Source organism: Hyperolius riggenbachi, chromosome 10 (assembly GCF_040937935.1).
Source record: "Hyperolius riggenbachi isolate aHypRig1 chromosome 10, aHypRig1.pri, whole genome shotgun sequence".
Taxonomy (NCBI): Eukaryota; Metazoa; Chordata; class Amphibia; order Anura; family Hyperoliidae; genus Hyperolius; species Hyperolius riggenbachi.
In genome coordinates this window covers 107,988,829-108,011,075 of record NC_090655.1, presented here as the reverse complement: position 1 = coordinate 108,011,075, position 22,247 = coordinate 107,988,829, and the positions used below count along the sequence as shown (strand labels likewise).

The 22,247-nt window shown below is 38.7% G+C and overlaps 1 protein-coding gene across 2 annotated transcripts; it reads left to right on the top strand.

Annotated features, from left to right (window-relative positions):
• The first annotated feature begins 780 nt into the window (after nucleotides 1-780).
• On the top strand, nucleotides 781-19,932 carry FGF8 (fibroblast growth factor 8). 2 transcript variants are annotated; one of them, XM_068258734.1, is made up of 5 exons: nucleotides 781-1,634; nucleotides 1,745-1,781; nucleotides 3,157-3,304; nucleotides 15,108-15,214; nucleotides 18,897-19,932. In XM_068258734.1, exons 1-5 carry the CDS (start codon nucleotides 1,603-1,605, stop codon nucleotides 19,173-19,175), a joined length of 603 nt encoding a protein of 200 aa, XP_068114835.1. In that variant the 5' UTR covers nucleotides 781-1,602; the 3' UTR covers nucleotides 19,176-19,932. The 2 variants fall into 2 exon arrangements, with proteins under 2 accessions (XP_068114835.1, XP_068114834.1); XM_068258733.1 differs by having other exon boundaries at nucleotides 3,124-3,304.
• Nucleotides 19,933-22,247: the final 2,315 nt, after the last annotated feature.

The window sequence follows — 22,247 nt, the reverse complement described above, 5'->3', positions numbered from 1 at the left end:
ACCCACTGGAGGGTGTTAGATCAGGCAGAGTGAACTGGCCAGTGGCCACTGTGAGGTTAAAAGTCAGTAAACGTGTTTTTTTTATTCCCTGCTTGTTTACTGTTAGTTTTCACACAAAAAAGGGACTTAATCCAATTAATCTGTCTCCTGGGTTTGCATACTGGACAGCCAAGCCAATACACAAGCATGACTTTTAGTACACACTTTACTGGGGGAACTTGCTTGGTCTGTCTGGTTTCTGAAATCAAGAAGCCCACTAATGATACAATCATTTTTTGTTAATTATAACAACTGCTATGCAATAGGAGGGTCTACCTAAAATATTACATTCACTCAGTTTCACCTATTAATGCACATATTGGGCAAACAAAGCCCCAAAACTTGTTTAATTGGTGGGTGCCTTAACTATGATAGTCCTCACCCAGGCAGCTTGACTATATATTGTGCTAACACTGAGAAAATAGCATAGATTTTCTGCATAGACAGCGACTATCATTGTGCCTATAGATCTTCCTATAGCAAAGGCTGCGTGCGTTATTCTATGCGCTATAGCTGTTCCAAGGAGGCAGCGCATCTTTCTGCACTTGTTCCTGACTTCATTCCAGGAGCTGCAAGCAGCTGTAATTGGCAGCGTTGAATGACTTACATAATTTATGTGTATAACGCAGGGCATCCTGTAAGGCTACAGTACAGATACAGGGGGCTGGTTTTCCAGCAGGGTCCATCCTCCCACGTTTAACCCAGAATAGATGAGAAGAGAGTTTGACATTGGAGAGCTCAGGACAAGAGGAGGGACAAGAGCCTATTGCTGGCAATCAGTGCACTTAGTGCTGAATGAGACACCAGCCAATACACACACATCCATCCACACATGCACAGACAGACGCACACGCAGAGAGGTCCCCCCTCATCACAGCCAGGTTATCTTGGCTGCTAACTAGAGTCTGATCAGCACTTCTACCTAGAAGGAAGCTTCACCCAAGAAATATTTTAATCATCCCATGCTGCAAGGGCTGCCCCACAACGTCATTTACACAGAAGGGAAAAAATATGATCCTCCCTCACTTATCCTGAGTTTGGCTTCAGTTTGCTGAGAGAGGCTGAACCTGACAGCCCAGCTCCTGCACCTTCCTCCACTTAGGACTTCTTCCATCTGCGGCCACCCTTGAGAAGAACTGGACAAATTGTCACCTTCCACTTGGGACGCACCTCAAGCAGCAAGGCTGTTCCTTCTGTCCTAACAGCAACTTCTTGGTGGGATTGCTTTGGTTTTTTTTGCAGGCACTTGTGAACAAGCAGCTGGACTTTACAGTGAGAAAAAAAGCGTTTGCTTGGCTGAGCTTTGTGGTGAGGAGGGGGAGACCTGTCTTGGTGGAGCTCCCTGCCTGGCTTCCAGGCATCCTGGATAGGGAGATGGGCGGAGGATCCTGCTGCTGGAGCTTCCAGGACTAGCTTTGGGCACTGTCTCCCAGTACATCCACTGACTGCTATCACCTCCACCAGCTGGCTTCTTCTCAGCCCCAGGACCTCACCCCCAACCAGCCAGCCTGCCAGGCACGCAGCAACGCACTACCAGGGACTACCATACCACCCAGCCTCACGATGAGCTACATTACATCAATGCTCGGATATATGTAAGTCCATAATATTGCCTTTCCTAAGACACCTCTCATACCTCCTCCTCCTCCTCTCTGAATATCTAGCATCCCTTTTAAATGCCCTTGTCTCTCTATTTTCCCTGCAGGTTGATGCACTTGTTTGTCATCTGCTTACAAGCTCAGGTAAGCATCAAAACTTTTTTACTACTTGCTACTTTGTTGTTGTGATTTGTACCAACATCGTATTAAAAGTTGCCATCTGCTGGTACACCTAATAAAGTCGCTATTGCATCCATCCAGCAGACACACATGTTGATACACAGTAGCAGAGGCAGCAAACTGCAATATGGATTCTGTTACTTTAAGAAGCTTATTAAAATGTTCAGTGTGTCTCAAGGTCAAAGGGCACCACCTAAGTGTAATATATATTCTATGTTTGATAAGGAATGTGGGTTAGCTATAATACTTACAAGTTTGCCATTCCTATTGATCATAGCAATTATTATAACAACTCAGGTATAACAGTTTTAAAATAATACATATTTACAATACAAAAAAATGCAGAATTAACATCTGATGGGATACATCAGCCTGATAGTCACCAGTCATTGTTGCCACATGCTGCCCATCTTCAGAGCTGGCAGCTGATTCAAAACATATTGCCCACATGCACTTGTACAGGGGAAGGGGCACTTAAGGGAATAGGAAACCTGGACATACTAAGGGGGGGAAAAAAATCCAGAATTGTATTGACCTTGTGAGGTATGGGCTGCTGAGCAGAAGCAGAATCCCTGATTTGATATGGGGATTTTAGTTAAGAGCTCCCTTGTCACCCATAGAAGGAAAGGAGAATCTCCTTCACATTTGCTGAATATACATCTTTATAAATGTCAGACAAGAGCGATCCTGTGTTGCATGAGGCTCCCTATAGCCAAAGGAGACATAAATCCCAATAAGAAGGATCTGCGTAGCAATCTGCCAAATTTGTCACACCAGTGGTAGGAGTTACCATACATTAAAGATAAGCATTCCAGTTGCTGTGTGTGTGTGTATATATATATATATATATATATATATATATATATATCCTTGACTACATTTCTTAGGGTTCCTAAGGACATTACTTAAACTACAACTTAAATATCTGATATGATTTATGCCCTATATTATTTGTGCTTGCATGTGTATCAACATGGTGCAGATCTATAGAAGATCTGGCTGATCTATCAGTAATATTTTCTAGTTTATCCTATACCCACTTTAATGGGAAGTTATGGAGGTGTTTATATAGACTGATAGAATTTGGCATTTTTTTTTAGTGAATGACAGAATAAACTAGGCCTATCATATTATATACCTTAGAGATACTAGTAGTAGTTGAGCTACTTGTAATGTATTCTCATTAGTATGATTTTGTGCTAAGGCCCTTTAAAAAAAAAAAGCAACACATTAGACTGTGTTCGGGCTTCATTTAGTTGTACTAAGAAGTATAAACATAATAGCTTGTTTTGTATATTTCCTAAAGGTAACTGTTCAGTCCCCACCTAATTTTACACAGCATGTGAGGGAGCAAAGCCTGGTGACCGACCAACTGAGCAGAAGGCTTATCAGGACCTACCAGCTATACAGCCGGACCAGCGGGAAGCATGTGCAAGTGCTGGACAACAAGAAGATCAATGCCATGGCAGAGGATGGAGATCCGCATGGTAAGCATGCTGGTGGGCCTGGGGATGGGTGGACATTTATACTATAATGTACTGTGGTGGTTGTGAGGGCATTGCATGTTGTTATGGGCCATGAAAACCAACATTAAACGCAACATTTTTATTTTTTTTTAAGGATTAAGGGTACTATTAAATTACATATAAATTATAATTTTGAACTCTGACCTGCTACTTAGTGGTTGCTTAAAATAGCTAAGTGGGTAAACTTGGATTGTTTTAATTATCTTTGGCTTTCTAAAGCTCTGGTTATGGTTACCACTAGTAATAAATCATTTGTAAGGAGGTGAAGGGCTGGCGTTAGAATTGCTACCCATGATAAGCTACCTGTATCAAATATATCCAAGGAGCAGATGCTGATCTGTGCTCCTTTTTAATGTCATCTTCATGTCTTGTTGTGTTTGTGACAGATTTAAACTTAATATCCTTGTATATGTTTATTTAGCTACTGTATTAGAGACTTTCCTGAAATAAAGAACGTACACATGCAGCCCACATAACCAGTAATAAAGTGGCATGCATTGCATAGTGAATAATTTGGATAGTGCCCTCTATAGAATACATTAAAACCTTTCACCGCACTCCTTGTGTTCAGGAGCTTACAATCGAACGTTCCTGCTAGAACCTTATAGACTAAAGACTAGCAGCTGATTGAAATTCTGTATTTGTAAATAATATACATTGTGCTACTATATAACAGACTTAAAATAAATAACATACACAGCCCTTATAACCAATAAGAAAGTGGCATGCATTGCTTAGTTTCTAATTTCTATTGTGCCCTCTACAGAATACAGTGAAACCTTTCACTGCACTCCTTGTCTTCAGAGGAGCTTACAATCTAACGTTACTTCTAGAGTCTTATAGACTGTAGATTAATAGCTGATTGACATTCTGCATTTGTGAATATGCATTGTGGTAAATTTACATATTCAATGAAGATTATAGCCTGCAAGGCCTCTTTACCACAACACTAATATACTATTATCTCTGGGAACCTATTATTACATTATTATGATAGCTTTTTAAATATAGACTATACAGAATGATATATTTATTTTTTCTCTCCTTATGACTCTGTGCTCCATGAAGCTTGCACTCTAAATTTGGCACCTGACATATGAGATCATATAACCTGCAGAGTCATGCCAGTTCTACTCAACTGACTTAAAGACCAAAATATTAGTGGCATGTTAGGCTTGAAGCATTTAAAACAGTGGCTGTTTTATTGTTGTAGCTTTGTAATATTGTAGTCAAATGTACCTTTCATAATGCAGATCTATGCAAGGGGCTTAGTTGCAGATTGCCATCACTTTGGAGTCAGTTTGGGAGTTGTTGTAACTAACTACCTTATCTGAGCTGCCAATCAGAACGTCTAATGGGTATAACACACATGTGACAGGCAGCAGTGACTTGTAGCAGTTACAAATCTACTTCTGCTAATGTTATTGTACGCAGCTGCTTATAACTATGTCACAGTAGCAGCTGTATAGACATTCACTGTAGTCCGCTCCCAGTTCTTATGTGACATAACTCTTATGTCACTTAAAAAAAGTGCATTTACAGATTTAGCAGTTCTCTAACAAAAACAAAAAAAAAGCATCAAGCTTCCATGTCAAATCCATCATATACTGTAGTGCTAAATTGAAGGTGCACATGGCCTTTTTGAATTATTAACTGCAGGCAAAGTCTGAGCACAGGGTATTATTATTTAGTATTTATATAGTGCCAACATCTTCTGCAGCGCTGTACAGAGTATATTGTCTTGTCACTGTCAATCAGAGGGGCTCCTAATCGAATCCCTACCATAGTCATATGTCTATGTATGTATCGTGTAGTGTATGTATCATAGTCTAAGGCCAATTTAGGGGAAAGCCAATCTGTATGTTTTGGGGATGTGGGAGGAAACTGGAGTGCCTGGAGGAAACCCACACAGACATGGGAGATTATACAAACTCCGTGCAGATAGTGCCCTGGCTGGGATTAGAACCAGGAATGCAGCACTGCAAGGTGAAACCACTAACCACTACACCACCGTGCTAACCCATTTACCTGCAGTCACATTGTTAAGATGGAGGCCCTAAAACGACTGTCCACCCCTGCCAAATAGAAGGCAATGATAATATAGAGTATAGCTCTACTAAAAATGATTGTCTTGTTTAAGCTTTTTCAGTTAGCAAATCACAGAAGACAATGCTTTTTTTTGGTTGCTTTTTTCATATTGCTAAGAACACAGGCATAGGCCTGTACTGTAGAGACAAAGGCAGTCGTAACACAGGCCCTTTCAGGTGAGAAGAGTCAGTGAGACAGCTGTTAGTCTAAGAAGACCATTTTTGGCAAACCTTATCGTAAATTAAATGGTCAATTAAACCCCAATCTTTGAAGTAGGCCCCGCGTATCCATGTTTTTGTTATTCTGAAATCTCTTGATACTTGCAACTCAAACAAAGGTTTTGCAGTTGTAAATTTCCCTTGGATCTGAAACGTCTGTAATAGACGAAGGTACGATTTAATACTGAGTAAGACATGGGGATTTGATGATCACAACATACCTCTAGAACACAATTTTGGCTTTTGGTGTAGGAAACTGAGGATTTCTTTTTTTTTTTTTTCGTGTTTTGACAAATTATTACCAAGGGGAAAAAATTGTTCTGCATTGTAAGTTCAACATTTAGACAACGTGAACACAGACAGTCTGGTAGAGAGGGGGTATGACTACGATTACGAACCAGTATTTCCCACACTGAAAAAAAAATGATTCACCAAATAAAACATAATTTTAGACAAAAAACAGAACATTGCAATTGAAGATGAATATTTGAAAGCACTCGAGTTTGGGGGGTGGAAAGTAAAAAGGGGTGGAAAAAAATACAAATATGTACTGTATAATAAATTCAGATATGAACAAATTGTGAGAGGAGGATATGAAGTATGATATAAAACAGAAAAAGAACAAGCTTTTTCTCAGATGTAAAGGTTTAAGAAAGTTGTAGTCTGTAAACGCTAAAAAGACATTCAAGATCGTTCTCTGTGAATCTCCAGAGAGACCCCTAATGTCTGGTAGAGCCATTAAAACTCTTCTTACTTTCACCTTTTTCAACATTTCCTGAATAGTTTCTCCTCTTCTCGGTGCAGTTTTGGGATCAAATGTGTCTCGCTGCATTTTTTCTGCATCAACGTAGCTACTTTCCTTCAAAGTTTCAGCTCGAAACATAATTTTACTGGGATAAAGCTGTCACTAGAGCAAAAAGGAATAGTAATGAAATTGCTAAGCTGTCCAAAAACACATCTCCAAAAAAAAAATCTCATGATGACCCCTTGTAAAAAAAAATATTGGGGGGGGGGGGGGGGGGGGAGGGGGGTGTATGTAGTATATTAGTTTTCCAATCTACTCAGACAGAGATTAAATGCTGGGGGGAGAGGGAGGGGTATATAAATCACAATAATGTTTATTAATCACAGCCTCAACAGTTTGTAGATCCTGTAGATCTGATAAAATGATATAAATGTATTATATTACATGTGAGTTAAATTGATCTTATATAATGCTAACCACTACTGGAGGTTAACCAATATTCTCAGATTGCCACACAGATAGCCCATACTTCAACTTTAGATTGCTAGGTAGATAGATACAGTAACTCCCCCCCCCCCCCCCCCCCTTACACATCACCCAAACCCCCATTATCCGGCACCATCAGGAATTGGTTGATGCTAAATGAGTGTAGTTTCTGGTTGCTTGAGAGTCGATATTAAAAATAGGCCTAGCTAAAATAAATAGTACTATACCCCACACTGAATACTTACCCTAACCTCTGTATTAATGTTGGAAATGCAGTAATTAGAACAAATTAGGACAAAGGACAACTAAATGTAACAGAGTTGTATTACTGTATTAGAAGTGGAAAATTATTATTTATTTATATAGCGCCAACATATTCCGCAGTACTTTACAAAGAAGTAGATTTTTTTTTCTGGTTGATTGAGACCTCTGGTTAACTGAGTTCTGCATGGGGGGGAGGGGGGTTACTGTAGATAAATAGACAGTCAAAATATAGATAGATAGATAGATAGATAGATAGATAGATTAGATAGTGTCCAACCACGTTTAGGGAAATAAAAAAAAAATCCTCCATCTTACCCTGATGTCATATGTAAGCTGAAATTAGTCCAATCAAAAGAAATACTCTCTTCATACATGCCTTTAGTTTTTGTTTTTATAATGTGTCTTTCTTTATCTTACAACCACTTTATATTGTGAATGTTCACTCTTTTCAGTAAAACAATGCCCATGACAGACACAGCAATGAATCAATATTCTTTAAGCCTTTTACTTGATTTTAGATTGATTTTCTTTCGTACTCCCCAGTAAAGAAAACAAATCTACAAGGTGTCTGTCTAGCTTTACAGCCAGCAATTTCAAGGGATCATCCATTTAAAAATGCATTGTCATATTTTAGAGCTCCATGGTTTATTCAATAAGAGATGTTCAGTGGTCTTGCGTGACTTCTACGATGATGTATAGGCTTTAGATAGTTGCTATACCTCCTGTAATGTATTTCTGGCTTTCTAAGGGTATTGTATAGAGAGGCAAAGGCTGCCCATAGCAACCAAATAGATCCTTATAGTTTTGAATTCTGCTTTATCTACATGACAGTGAATCTGTCTTACTCACTATAAGCAACGCCCCCATCATTCCTTCTCTATTCTTATGTAATATCCCCCTATGGACTAAAGCGTTCTGCAAATCAAATCATAAATATTATTTAATATAGGATGGAATCAGGAATCCACATCTAGTTTTCCATTCCCTGTGTGGGTAGGTAGCAAAGTTAATCTGATCAGCAGTTTTTTTGCTGCACCATTACCTCTCTCGGTTTTTTGGAAGAAAATCACAAATATTCCTAGAAAAAATAAAATGACGAATATGATTGCATAAAAAGGCCTCCGCAGAAAACATTAATACCGCCTTGCTGTGATATAATCACTTGTGCAGTCGACTCTCATTCTAATACTGTCGTAGAATAAATATTTGGGTTAAAGCAGACAGACGCATCGTCTAGAGTTTGTATGTGGCGTATGTGTGGGTGTTTTTTTTTCTGTTGTGTTTTTTTTTTTTTAGACTGCATTGACCCAAAATTTGCATAGTCAGACTGAACCACAATCAATTCCTCTGTTACAAAAAAATAGAAAGTAAATCAATATGACTCAACGCAGCAAGGGTGAAGCGAATGAAAGGGCATTTGCTATCCTCTGGGCCTCTGCAGTTATTTTAGAGTTGAAGCAGACAGTACATTCAATAGAAATAAATTGTCACATTTCTACAGGCTGCTAGTAATAGGGGAGTGAGCATGCAATGTGTTACTGTCTTCCTCTTAAAAATATGAGCTTGCAGCAAAATAGCAAAGTCATTTTGTGGGTCTAGTAGTAGTTGATGGAGGCAGAAGGAGGGGTGTGATTGGCAGTGAAGCATTTGTTTGCCCTGCTTAAACATCATGCGCCAACCGATGCTCATCTGCATTGTAACGATTATCAAGAAATCAATTATTACATTAACATATATTAAAGTCCAGCTCAGACCTGAGTAAGGCCTATGTTAAAATGTTGACGTGATTTTTTTTTTCCTTTGCATCCCATGTTGTAGCAGCGTTAACCATGTGATCTGTCTGTTGCTAAAGTCAGTATTATGTTCCTGCAGTACTGCAGTAGAGTTGCTGGCAACAGGCTCTGTCCAGCATTTCCTGTTATTAGCTAGAAACTGCTACCTTACAGCACTTCATAGCTAGAAATTGCTAGTGAGATTTGTAGCTAATACATATTTTGGGACAGAAGGGTTGCATAGTGGTTAGCACTCTCCCCTTGCAGCACAGGGTCCCCGGTTCGAATCCTAGCCAGGGCATTATCTGCACAGAGTATGTATGTTCTCCTTGTACCTGTGTGGGTTTACTCCAGGCACAGTGGTTTCCTCCAACATACATACAGATAATTTAACGGGCTTCCCCCTAAAATTGGCCCTAGACTGCGATACATATACTACAATATACATACATAGACATATCACTGTGGTAGGGATTAGATTGTGAGCCCCTTAAGGGACAGTTAAGTGACAAGACAATATATTCTGTACAGTGCTGTGGAAGATAAATACAAATAATAATGTTTGTTGCCTCCCATATAACATGAGTCAGTGATAAATACCCTATATCTGGGTCATCTTTACATCTTACACCCTTCTTCCTTAATTAAAGCTCTGTCATACATGACATCTTCTGACTACTTTCTCCCAGTCTCTGATTTCTCTGAGACAGATGGAGGTTGGGGGCAAATGGGGTGCTGCATCAACACCAGCCTATGAGGCATTGTTCCTTCTCTGGAAGAAGGCCTCAGAGACTGTAGCTGGAGCAGTCATGTGACAAACATTTCAGAATTTCGATTACAAAACGACTTGAGGTAGATCAGCTACATTGCAAGGATTCCAGATGTGAGATCACTTTCTTACCTTGTTCTCATATGTATATTTAAACAAAAGCTAATGCAAAATTTCCAATCAACAAATTCCAAATAGAAGTGTAGGTCTGTTAGGCTAGTTTCACATGGAGGCATTGCATTGCGTTATAACATACATATAATGCAACCAAAAATAAAATCTGCAGTGGCATGTGATGGAAAGCACACAAAGAAATAACTGACCAATGTGCACCTTCACTGGCTAACATTGTACATGTCAGTATCTGCCTTGTAACAACCAAATCCAACTGATGAGATGTGAACTGTTATTTTTATTTATATACCGCCAACATCTTCAGCACTGCGTTACAGTCCGCTAAACAGTGTCCATGGCAACGCAATGTGTCAGGCCACATACACACATCAGACCATAGACTTTTAAAATGAAAGAACACAGACCAATTTTACCCCCTTCCATGTAGTATGAGAGCCATACTCTACACAGTCTATTCTATTGAGCTGAACTCCCCATCAGAAAAAAATCTTTGCAAGATGCTGGACACACAGATGCTGTACAGACACAAAAGATCAGTATCTGCAAAAGATCTGTTCCTGACAAAAATCCATTCCTGCAAATTGCATTCATAGTCTATGATGTCTGCAGATCATCATACACACCTTGTTTAACTGACATTCATCTGCAGATCAGTCAATCATCTGCAGATCTGAAAATCCATCCTGGTGGATCTGATCTGCAGATGAATGTCTGTTAAACAAGGTGTGTATGATGATCTGCAGATATCATAGACTATGAATGCATTTTGCAGGAATGGATCTTTTGATCTTTTGCAGATACTGATCTTTTGAATGTGCGCAGCATCTGTGTGTGCAGCATCTTGCAAAGATTTCTGTCTGATGGGGAGTTCAGCTCCATAGAATAGACTGTGTAGGTATGGCTCTCATAGTACATGGAAGGGGGTAAAATTGGTCTGTGATCTTTCATTTTCAAAAGACTATGGTCTTATGTGTGTATGAGCCTTTAGTGTGAAAGTAGCCTTATAGTAAATCAATTACTCCCTCTCTCTAAAAATCAAGGTACCCCCTTCATACGATTGTGCACAGTCTCTCTTCTGTAAACCTCAGTAAAAAGATGGTGCCTGGGGATGCCATCATTTTTACTTTTGTAGCTAATGATACATGTGGAAAGCTGTACATCTGACTAGCTGGCCTCAGACTGAAATGAAAACATTTAGTCGAATAACAAGAAAAATAAAGAATGGCTTGTGTAGAATCAGTGTTTTTTTAAGTGGCATTCTTCTTGGCGGGAAAATGCTGCATTTATTGTAACTAACATGCTTAATGCAGACTGGGACAGAGAATAGGGATTTTAGACTTTATAGACCAATGTAACAGACTATCCATCAAGCTCATGGGGAACCAGAACTCCTAGGAGTATAAGGGGCTACAAAGGACCAAAAAGCCCTCTTACTAAAATGTTAAGCAAGACAAAGGTTTGCCTTCTTAAAACAGAAGGTATTTGTGATAATTCAGGTTAGAGTGAGCATATGATGTCTCCCACGAAGCATCACTGCTGAATATGCAAATCCTCCTTTGTTGTCCCCGTAAGTTAACCACACCTCCAAAATCGCTGGAATGCAATGATGTGTCAATGTTGGATTATTATAGCTTTGTACAATTAACAAGCTGACACATCATTGCATGCTATTGGTTCTGGAGGTGTGGTGTGTGATTTACATATTCAGCAGTGATGATGCATTGTGGGAGACATCATATGCTCACTCCAACCTGAATAATCGCAAATACCTTCTGTTTTAAGAAGAACTTTTGTTTTAGATCAATGTAACAAGTGAATAGTTAATCATCGTGTTACCACATGTGAATATACTTGTTCACATCCTTGCATTGTAAAGGATCATACATTAACCTAAAACACTATGTACAGAGCATTTCTGTACAATGGGAGTAAAAATACATAGTCCATAGGGTGTGAAAATGCAAGTCCATAGGAACGGACCATACCTTGAAATAGCGTGCAAGTTGTGCTACACACAGTGTGAACGTACTCTTCATGGTGTGAATTTTTATTTTTTAAGCTCTTTTGTCCCATTTTCCTTTATTATGTTCAGTATTTAAAACCCTGATTTTTGATTTCCTTTTTTAATCAGTAAAATACAAGAAGACAAAATAGGTGTTTTAAAATGGGGGGGTGGGGGGGGGGGTGTTGCTGTTCCATCTGCCGATGGTAGTACAATTTTTCTTTTGTCAGTTTTTTCTTTATTCAAAGCTTTTTCAGGTTTACTCCTGTGTAGTTAAAATAAGATCCAATGCACACAATGACTTAACCACCCTTCATCATTTAGGTTAAAGGGGCACAAGATTTTGTCGATTGTTTGGTACTTGTTTGCTTCAAAAGTGAAATGATGATTGTGTGCTTACAAAAAGCTGTCAGTCTTACCAGTGAGTTGAGCACCAACAAATAAATACTCATCTGCTTTTTTTTTATATTTTTCCCACTTAAATAAGCAAAGTGTTTTTACTACTTAATCAAATAACTAATCAAGAAAATTATACATTCTCTTTAAAGATGTATTTTTTTTTTGCTGTTTGCCCCACTCCTGGAGGAATAAATGGGATGATATGACAGGTCATAAATGCAGAGCCACTATAGACTTCTCTTGAACTGGTGGTGATAAAGAGCAGAACTGGAACAGAATTTTTACTGGGATTTAAACATTTGTCAAGGCAAGAGGAAGGTTACTAGGTGCCAGGGGTCTAGACTCTTATGTAGGGGGGTTGGGATAAACTAAGACTAGACTAACTTTAGGGAAAATATTAGATGAGGTTACTGTAACACTAGTGGGTTAGGGTTAACATCACATAAAAAAGGTTATGGTTAGGGAAAGGAAAATATTTATAGTCAAGGTTAGGCACTAGAAGATCAGTTGACAGGGAACACTGGCAATGAAGGGGTTTAGGTTATTGTTTGGCAGTGTGGGATGGGTGGGAGTTAGGTATTGGGTAGAGGATGAGGTTAGGGATAGGCTAGATAGGTGGGTTTAGAAAAGGATCTTCAGTCTTGGAGGAAACCAAGTAACGGCAGAAGGCTCCATTCTTGACAGCGGTCTGCAGATGAACCAACACCCACTTACAGGATTTCTAAATGACATGTGTGTGGCAGACTCACTTCAGCTGAATCAGCTGTCTGTGAAATTTTTGCATAGAATTAAAGTTTAACTACACTTTTCCCAGGATCAAATTAGATCTGAATGCCTCCTAATGGGAACAGTGGGTATTTTTTTGAATACATGTAAAAGAAATTGACTAAACACCATTTAGAAAGTTGATTATTTTACTTGACTGTCTTATAATTATTTCATTGCAGTTGTAATTATAAGCATGAAGTGTTTGAACGTTGTATAAACACAAGGGAGAGGGTTATGGAGAGTGTTAATTTTGGCTTCCGATTACTCTGTACTTCTTGCTGAGTTGTTATGCTGATTGAGTGCCTCTAATACTATTTGAATGACTCAGAATGTGTGTACATATACTTATATGTATACATACCTTGTGCATATATTTCTATATTGTAGCTTTTACAAAATAAAGGATAGAAACACGTGCAGCATCAATTCATAGAAATGTATCTCCTCCTCACCAAACTTCAGGTGCTTGCTCACTTGCAATCAATCTGAACAGTTCTCTTTTTACACACATGGGCATGCAGAAAGAAAATGATTGGTTAGTCAGCTGAAGCCACGCCTGCCCTTATGACCAATAGTCTACTATCATTGTCAGTCCTTAGAGGGGAGGCATGGCAGATGAGTGAGGACATTAGGATCTATGAATTGGTGCAGCAGGTTGTTTTTCATTGATATGGGGCACCAAATCCTGCAATGATGACCACTGTGTCAGAGAGGTGTAAGTAGGGGAGGGGAACATTTTGTGAATGATTACCACTATTCAAAATACATTGAAAAGAATTTCATTACAAGCATAGCACCAATGGAGAGCAATGGAAGGAGGGTCCTTGTTGGGTCAATCTGGTCCTGGGGCCCTGGTGCAGTCACAACCTCTGTATCCCCTGTTGCTATCCCACTGGGTGATTAGAAGTTAAACTTCTTTACTATAACATTCTGTTTTTTTTTAGCTAGCTTGTTTTGTCATTTTCAGCACTCACATATTGCAACATTTTTTCATTTTACATTATTGTTACTCTAAGGCCCGGTTCACATTAGCGTTCCCTGTCCGGATCCGCCTGATCGGATCCGGACCGTATACTGTACACACGGAACGTACGTTCCGCATAGCAATGCAAAGTCTATGCGGACGTTCACACGCGTATGTTCCGTACAGAACGGAGCCGGATTGGATCCGGACTCCGGACACTTTTCCAACATGCGCTATTTTTCGGGTCCGGATCATCCGGCCCACACACCCGGATCGGAGCCTGACTGCACCATCCGGAAATAGAAACCTATGGGGAACGGAAAGCACAGAACACACAGGATACAAACACCTGACGTTCTACCCCACTTCCTATGCGTATTCTAGCAGCCATTTCGGATGGGGACACATGGGCAGCAGTGGAGCAGCAGTGACCTTATGTGCTGGAGCTGTTGGCAGTATGTCGGAGGTGAAGGTGAGGCCTAAACAGCAGAGGACCTGATCCTACAGGTGCACCAGGTGCACCTTATGCTGACCCCAACAATTTTTTTTTTTTTCGCTGTTTTTACCACACGGATCCGGATGGCAGTCTGATGCATGCCTGATGCAAACAGACCGGATCGGATCCGGAGAGGAACCGTAAGGTTCTGATCCGGATCAGATCCTGATTCGATCCGGATCCGGTCCGTTTGCATGCCAAAACGCAAGTGTGAACGGGGCCTAAATCTGACACTTCAGTTCAGCACAACACATTTTTATGCATATAAAAGGCAGAAATTACACAGTAGTTCTATTAAAGACTGTTACATTGGCAATATCACAGCTGCTGCCTGTTGCTTAGTTGGTGCAATTGTGGAAAATAAGTAACACATATTCAAGCTGTCTGTGTACAGCTAATAACTCATGCAGGATGAGTAAAATATCTGGGAAATGTATAGAGTACAGATTACAAGCTTGAAAACAAGTGCTACCTGCAAATTTAAATGAAAAAGTAAAATGAAATAAGATTAAACATTTGTGCTGCATGGATACATGTTTATAGCTATTTTCAACAAAATAGGTATTTCCCTTTAAGAAAAGACTGTATGTTGCTGAACAGGCTTTTTTTCGAGTAAAGGCTGAATATTACAACAGCATTCTCCCTTTTGTCCCTGCAGCCAAGCTGATTGTGGAAACAGACACCTTCGGAAGCAGAGTCCGCATTAAAGGGGCCGAGACGGGTTATTACATCTGCATGAACAAGAAAGGAAAGCTGGTTGGCAAGGTGAGCTGGATTTTAAAGCATGACAAAATGTTGTCCTATGCCCACTGAGACGGAAGACCCGTCAATAAGCCCAGGCATAAAGAGAAGCCATTGGGGCGAGTATCGCAGTCAAGAGGCACAGAGAAGGCGCTGATTAAAAAAGACGGGGGGAGAATTCACGGTAAAAAAACAATTTTTGATCAAAAGGCGCAAGAGAAGTGGGAAAGGAACAGAGTAACAAAGCTGAGATAAAAGAGTCAAAAAGAAGAAAAGCTGAAAGGGGAAAAAAGGGGGTGTTTCAAATTCCATATATCTTATTTAACAAATAGCCAAATTGCTTTGCTATTATGTACAATTACATGCTACAAGTATTTGGAATGTTAAGACACAAAGTTCAGACTGCCTCATCACTAAGCCCTGAAATCTTCACATTAGTCATGGTTGTTCTTTAACACCCAGAAACGGCTCTGAGGGGTCCTTTTAAAAACTTCACTTTCAAGCCATTATTGGCTCTAAAGATATCTGCCTTCAATAAGGATTTTCATTCCTCGTATTCACTATTAGGGGGTGGGGGTGAGGGGGGACCCGAGCTGATCAAAGTTAATACGCCCACTGCCTGTGCATACCTGCTTTAGAAATGTTTTTTTTTTCCAACCTTTATCCACTTCACTAACTGACAATGATGTCCTGGTGGTTACAGTGTTACACTGCTACACAGCAACCTGTATAGAATGGCCCATCCCACTTCTGCCTGCTTCATCTAAGATTTTAGAACTGCTTGTTGGAGTTAGTTTTGAGTTTGCTAATGTCAGAATCTGATTTATCAAAGTATGCACGTTTGTATTAACCAAAACACAATTTTATACTTTAATAAGAGCATTAAAACATAACTTTTAATACATTTAAAAAGCCTGCATATATAGATAAAGATTAACAATTCAAGGAAAGGGGTAATGTAGGATGCTTAGTCCATAATGCAGCATACACATACTATAGGTCTACCCTTTTAACCCAGATTGAGTTGAACTAATTACAAACACATCATCCCACCACAACCCAACATGTTTCGCCCTATAAACAAAAAAGGGGCTTTGTCAGGGGTAAATGAAGTGCAAAGTGGTTTACAGTGCTATAACATAACAGTGCAACATCATAGAAAATAATAAATCTGCATCATAGCCTCATGGCTATCTGTGCAGGCTAAGCGTTTGTATTAACCAATGGTAGCTAGCCAGTGTTTAGATTACTTTAAAACATTCACAGTTTAAAAAAATGAAATGTAATTGGTCGATATGACAATCCTATAATTAGATTTTAACTTATTTAAATGTGTCCATCTGTGGATATTGATATCTGGATGATTGATATACTTGGCAGTATAACACAGCCGTTTGAAACGTCATTAATTAGGCTCAACTATCTTTGACGTTGCATGTTTGTGAAGCATAACAGTATTACTCATTTTTACTGAAACTTACCAACCAATTAAAATGATCCTTTCCTTATTTAACGTTAACGATAGTACAGTGGTACCTGATTGGTTGTTATGGCTAACTATATCATCACTGCTATTTGGACCGACTCAGATTTGTAAGATGTACAGTATTTCACTACGAGCAAATACAATTATAGTATACAGGATGTTCTGAGTGTTGGCTTGACTTTGATAAACAGGAATTATACAAACTAAACAATACATTATAAACCAGTCCATTGAAGTGCATTAATATTGCCTATAATTCCAACATAAACGATTAGGGTCTCTAAAAAAAATAAGGATTTTTTTGTTATTAATTTAATCAGATTTAATATGATCAAAATGTGACCATTGGTGCTTTTCTGCCAATGCAAGCCAAAATATTTGACTGTCTGATGAACTTGGCTCAGAAATAGGCTTGCCTCATGAAGGATTTATTCACTGTACAGTATTTCAGCAGCTTTATCAAATACAGTAATCACAGCACATTAGTTTAACCATTGATCTTTTCCAATCAATTACTGTGAGCTAATGCCATTATTTCAATGATAGGCTAGATCAGCCAACCATAGCAAGTGCCATGTCTAGTCAGAGGATACATTATACAGTTATATACATTGGCACGCCAACACCCTCATTTCTGTCAAACAAAAAAACATGCTTGATCTGCTAAGGTCCTTTTCCTGGATTATTATTATTCATTTTTTAAAGTGCCAACATCTTCCATGGCCCTGAATAGAGAACCTAAATGATCTGGTAAACGTGGTTTGGGTAAATTATATCTGGCAAACATGGTTTGGGTAAATTATATTTGGCAAACATGGTTTGGGCTTACTATTAGGCCCGATTGTCACCTAGACTGCTGAAAGTTTAGTGAAATAGTCTGGCTCACTGTAATTTCATGTATACTCTCTCAGTGAGGACTTCTTTTTTTATAAACCCAGGAGAGCAAGTAGGTGGTACTCACACAACGTTTAAGCAGTCTATGGTATGACCCTTTTGAGTGTTGAGAACTTTTGCCACCAGATAGCAGACAGGGGCCTATATGCAATTAACTTTTTCGCCTTAGTTTTCTCCCAGGCGATAATTTTACCCCTTGTATTTTAAATAATTTTTCAGCACTTTGCAATTGAAAAAGTACCAAAAAGTTGATTTTAAAGAGAACCCGAGGTGGGTTTGAAGAATGTTATCTGCATACAGAGGCTGGATCTGCCTATACAGCCCAGCCTCTGTTGCTATCCCAAACCCCCCTAAGGTCCACCTGCACTCTGCAATCCCTCATAAATCACAGCCACGCTGCTGACAAACAGCTTGTCAGAGCTGGCTGTGTTTATCTCTATAGTGTCAGTCTGCTGCTCTCCCCGCCTCCTGCAGAACTCCGGTCCCCGCCTGCATCCCTTCCCCCCCTGCTGATTGGAGGGAAGGGACGGGGGCAGGGATCGGAGCTATGCAGGAGGCGGGGGAGCAGCTGAGACTGACACTACAGATGTAAATACAGCCTCACAGCAGGGCTGTGATTTATGAGGGATTGCAGAGTGCAGGGGGACCTTAGTGGGGTTTGGGATAGCAACAGAGGCTGGGCTGTATAGGCAGATCCAGCCTCTATATGCAGATAACATTCTTTAAACACACCTCGGGTTCTCTTTAAAAATTACTATCAAAACAATTTTCAGTTTTTTCTTGCTCGCTGTTGCTGATGGTTTAAAAGGCATTTTATTTGCAAGTTGTAAAAATATCACCTAGGAGAAAAAAATAGGTGAAACAGTTAATTGCATATGGGCCAATGGGCCTGATCCAATTCACTTTTCTTCTAAGTTTTCTCCTAGGAGATATGTTTATTCTTCTGTTTAAACTAATTTGTGCAATTTTCACAGAAGTACCAAAAAGTAGGTGAAAACGTACTGTCATAATTAGTTAATACCAGTAGTTTCTTGCTTGCTGGGGGCTTAAAAGGCATTTAATTTATAATGCAAAAATATCACTTAGGAGAAAAAGTGGATTGAATCAGGCCAAATGTTAACAAATCCAAACCGGTTTGTTACACCACTTAGCCTCTCCATTATCTTTGAATGAATAATCCAGGTCCATAGAGTCTATTGTTGATATGGAGTACTTACAAACTAATACAGATGCACATTTTATGCTTGAGTATTCTGCATTTTTATCTGTAACATGTTTTGCAGTTGATGTTGATAATCTTACATTTATATTGTTTTTATCCTGCAGACAAATGGAAGAGGAAAAGACTGTGTCTTTACAGAGATTGTCTTGGAAAATAACTACACAGCATTACAAAATGCCAAGTATGAAGGATGGTACATGGCATTTACCCGACGAGGACGTCCAAGAAAAGGATCCAAAACAAGACAACACCAACGAGAGGTTCACTTTATGAAAAGGTTGCCCAAGGGTCATCATACAACTGAACCTCATAAACGTTTTGAATTTATTAATTACCCCTTTAATCGGAGGAGTAAAAGAACTCGATACTCAAGCTCTCGGTAGGAACTGGATAAACGTCCAGTCTATGGACTTTCAAAACAGACTACTCTATTATAATATAAAGATAAAAAAAAAGACACATGGACTGGTGATTTATATATAAATATACATATATATTTTTTTGTTTTTACAGAAGATTTATTTTTTTATTGCTACAAGGCTTTTTTTAAGGAAAACAAAAAAAAAAGAACAAACTTATGAACTTACAAAAATGTGCGCTCTTCATATAGATCTTAGACTTTTTTTTAATATTTAGAGAGAGAATATTGTAGTGAAGAACGAACCTGGGACCAAAAGTGCTACTTAATGATCAAAACACTTAACCAAAAACAAGATAAACCACATAGGGGCAAGAGGACTGGAGAACAAACCCAATGTTCCTTTTTGTTATTTTCATCTGGAGTAACTGAGTTTACCACATATGCTTTTAATTGATTTTAAAAGCTGCTTTTTCACCTATTCATTTTCCTTAGTGGAAGAAATTGGAATTACCTGGCTCAAACAGGTTTTTGTGATAAGCAATTTTTTTTTTTGTAAACCAACGAGGACAAATCATGCTTTTGTTTGACAAACAAAAAAAATGAATGAATCTGAAGACTTGCAACTGCATGGTGGCAAAACAAAATTTATCCCAGTGGTAGAAATCAGTTGTAAAAAAAAAAGTAGCGATAATATTATTTTTGAAACACTGTACAAATGTCAGTTGTCTGGCAAGACCTTTGTCCTTTTTTTTGAGGACATGTGTAAATATTAATATTAATGATGGAAATATTTATTTAAATGTGTATTAAAATTTGTATAGTATCATGTGGCTATATGTTTTCTTTTTTGGCTAAGTTTTTTTAATCCAAGGAAAACTGTGGAGTTTATATCATTTTAAGCCCCATAATATGAGGGTTAATTTCTGGACCCCAAAAAATCACATGAAAAAAATATATCTGTATATCTATCTATATATGTTCCCATTTTCATAATGGTGGATATTGTCACGAGGTGCCTTTCTATTTAAAGTATACCCGAGGCGACATGACATGATGAGAAAAACACATGTACAGTGCAAAACATATTAATAACAGGCTGTTTTACTAGCTTTATTTTGCTACCTGAAAGAGTTAATATCTATGTATGGAAGTGACAGCTTCTGTCTTGTCGGTACCTTGTGGGGAATATAGTAAACTTCACTGATAAATTACAGCCATAAATGTTCTCCTGACTGAATACAACTTCTGAGAGCAGAGGGAGATAAAATACATGAATGGCTGACCTTTTTCTAACTCTGGGGCACTTATTAGGTTGGCACTGAGCAGAGACAACAAAACATTCAATCTAGTTTGTAAATGTTTACATATAAAATAAAACCATGAAATACCTATAAAAAAAGTAATTTTTAATAGTAGGAGCATAAATACAATTGTTTGTCTCATCAGTTCATTTTCACCTCGGGCTCACTTTAAACATGAATCATAAAATCAATTCTCAAAAAGATATAAAAGTAATTTACAGTGAACAAGAGCTAACATAGATGATCCATACGTATGTTGTATTGGTTTGAACAACAAATAAGTATATAGCTTTAAAGGTTATTCAAAGGTGAAATGAATACAGTGAAGTGGACCTGTGCTCTTTGAGTTATCCCACCATATCAATTCCATGCCTTTTTAATATTTTAATTCTTCAGCAGACAAGACATACAACATAGGTTTGCCCTGATTAAAGGTTGATTTGGCTTCTGATTTTGTTTATAGTATGTTTTTTTCTTGCTAGCTATTGAAAAGATATTTTACAGATCAGAAAGAAAATGGTAAGGAGAGATAGCACATGAAATGGTTTAGTGCAACAGGGCTATGTTCAAGTTTAGAGTGAGCCTGGGCTCATTTCATGTATAGTAAATCAACCAATGAGTATTATGTTACAAAATAATGCAATCCACAGTGAGCAATCATTTCCATGCTCAGTGACTTGAATTCAACATGAGTTATGGTGACCTTTGTACATTACTCTTTTTTTTTTAGGTCAACGCAGGCATTGAATATTTCTGGACGTAGGTTTTACCCAAACTCCCCACAAAACACAACAGTCTTTACTTATCGAAATGCCTAAAGGAAAAGTCATTCTAAATTTCAAACCCAATACCATAATAAAAGATTGAATTTGTATGGTTCCAGATGTCACCCAGAACAGCTCTATTTTTTAATAACTGATGCCCATAATGTAGTGTCAGTAGACCACTACTGAGGAGTTAATGGTGCAAAACCTTGGACAAGGGAAAATGTGTCAGTGGTCCATGCCAACTAATTACATTTAAGTGTTCACTGTTACTGGGTATAACCGTTTAATTAGTCAGTTTAATTAATCTATCATCAAAAAACTGGCACCTTCTTGTGAACTTTAGTCTTATGTCAAGACAAGAAAACAGAAACCAACATTTTGAGACCACACCAGCTCCCTTTATCAAGGCAAGCTCGCTCAATGGCAAAAGTTTGTCTGCCGCTCAGGACCGTACCAACGGGAAATCTGCAGGGAAATTCACCTCCAATCACTCACAGTAGTGATGTATAGCATGCAAGCAGCTGCTGCATGCTGCACATTGAATATCACTACTGTGAGTGCTTAGAGGTGAATTCACCTGCCGCTTTTCCGTTGGTATGGTCCTGAGTGGCCGACAGACTTTTGCAATTGAGCAATCTTCCTGGCTTCTGTATTCTTGTCTTGAAATAGAATTAAAGTTCAAAAGGAGTTGCCAGTTTTTGATGATTGATTCCTGTGGGAGACCTCATCCTCCCGAATTCATTGAGCACTTCTACCAAATACTGTGGCATTACCACTACAGTTACATTCATCTGACTGGTGGTTGCATTCATAAAACAATCCCTCACTGTGGACAGAAAGGACAATATTGAGCTTCAATGAGCCCTGGAATTTGGATACACTTCATTTTCTATGACCCAAACAATGTAGTCAGTCTGTACTAGGACTATCAGTACCGTAGATGAAATTGGCCATATACTGATGATTATATTCCCATGATTGACCATAAATATAAAAAATACCACTTGGAAGAGGTTACACAACTTA

Bases quoted from the DNA above. Each gene is read 5' to 3' on its own strand.
- FGF8 (XM_068258733.1), top strand. From the start codon at position 1,603: ATGAGCTACATTACATCAATGCTCGGATATAT. The intron at 3,305-15,107 runs GTAAGCATGCTG...TTGTCCCTGCAG, and splicing joins AGAGGATGGAGATCCGCATG to CCAAGCTGATTGTGGAAACA. The intron at 15,215-18,896 runs GTGAGCTGGATT...TTTATCCTGCAG, and splicing joins AAGGAAAGCTGGTTGGCAAG to ACAAATGGAAGAGGAAAAGA.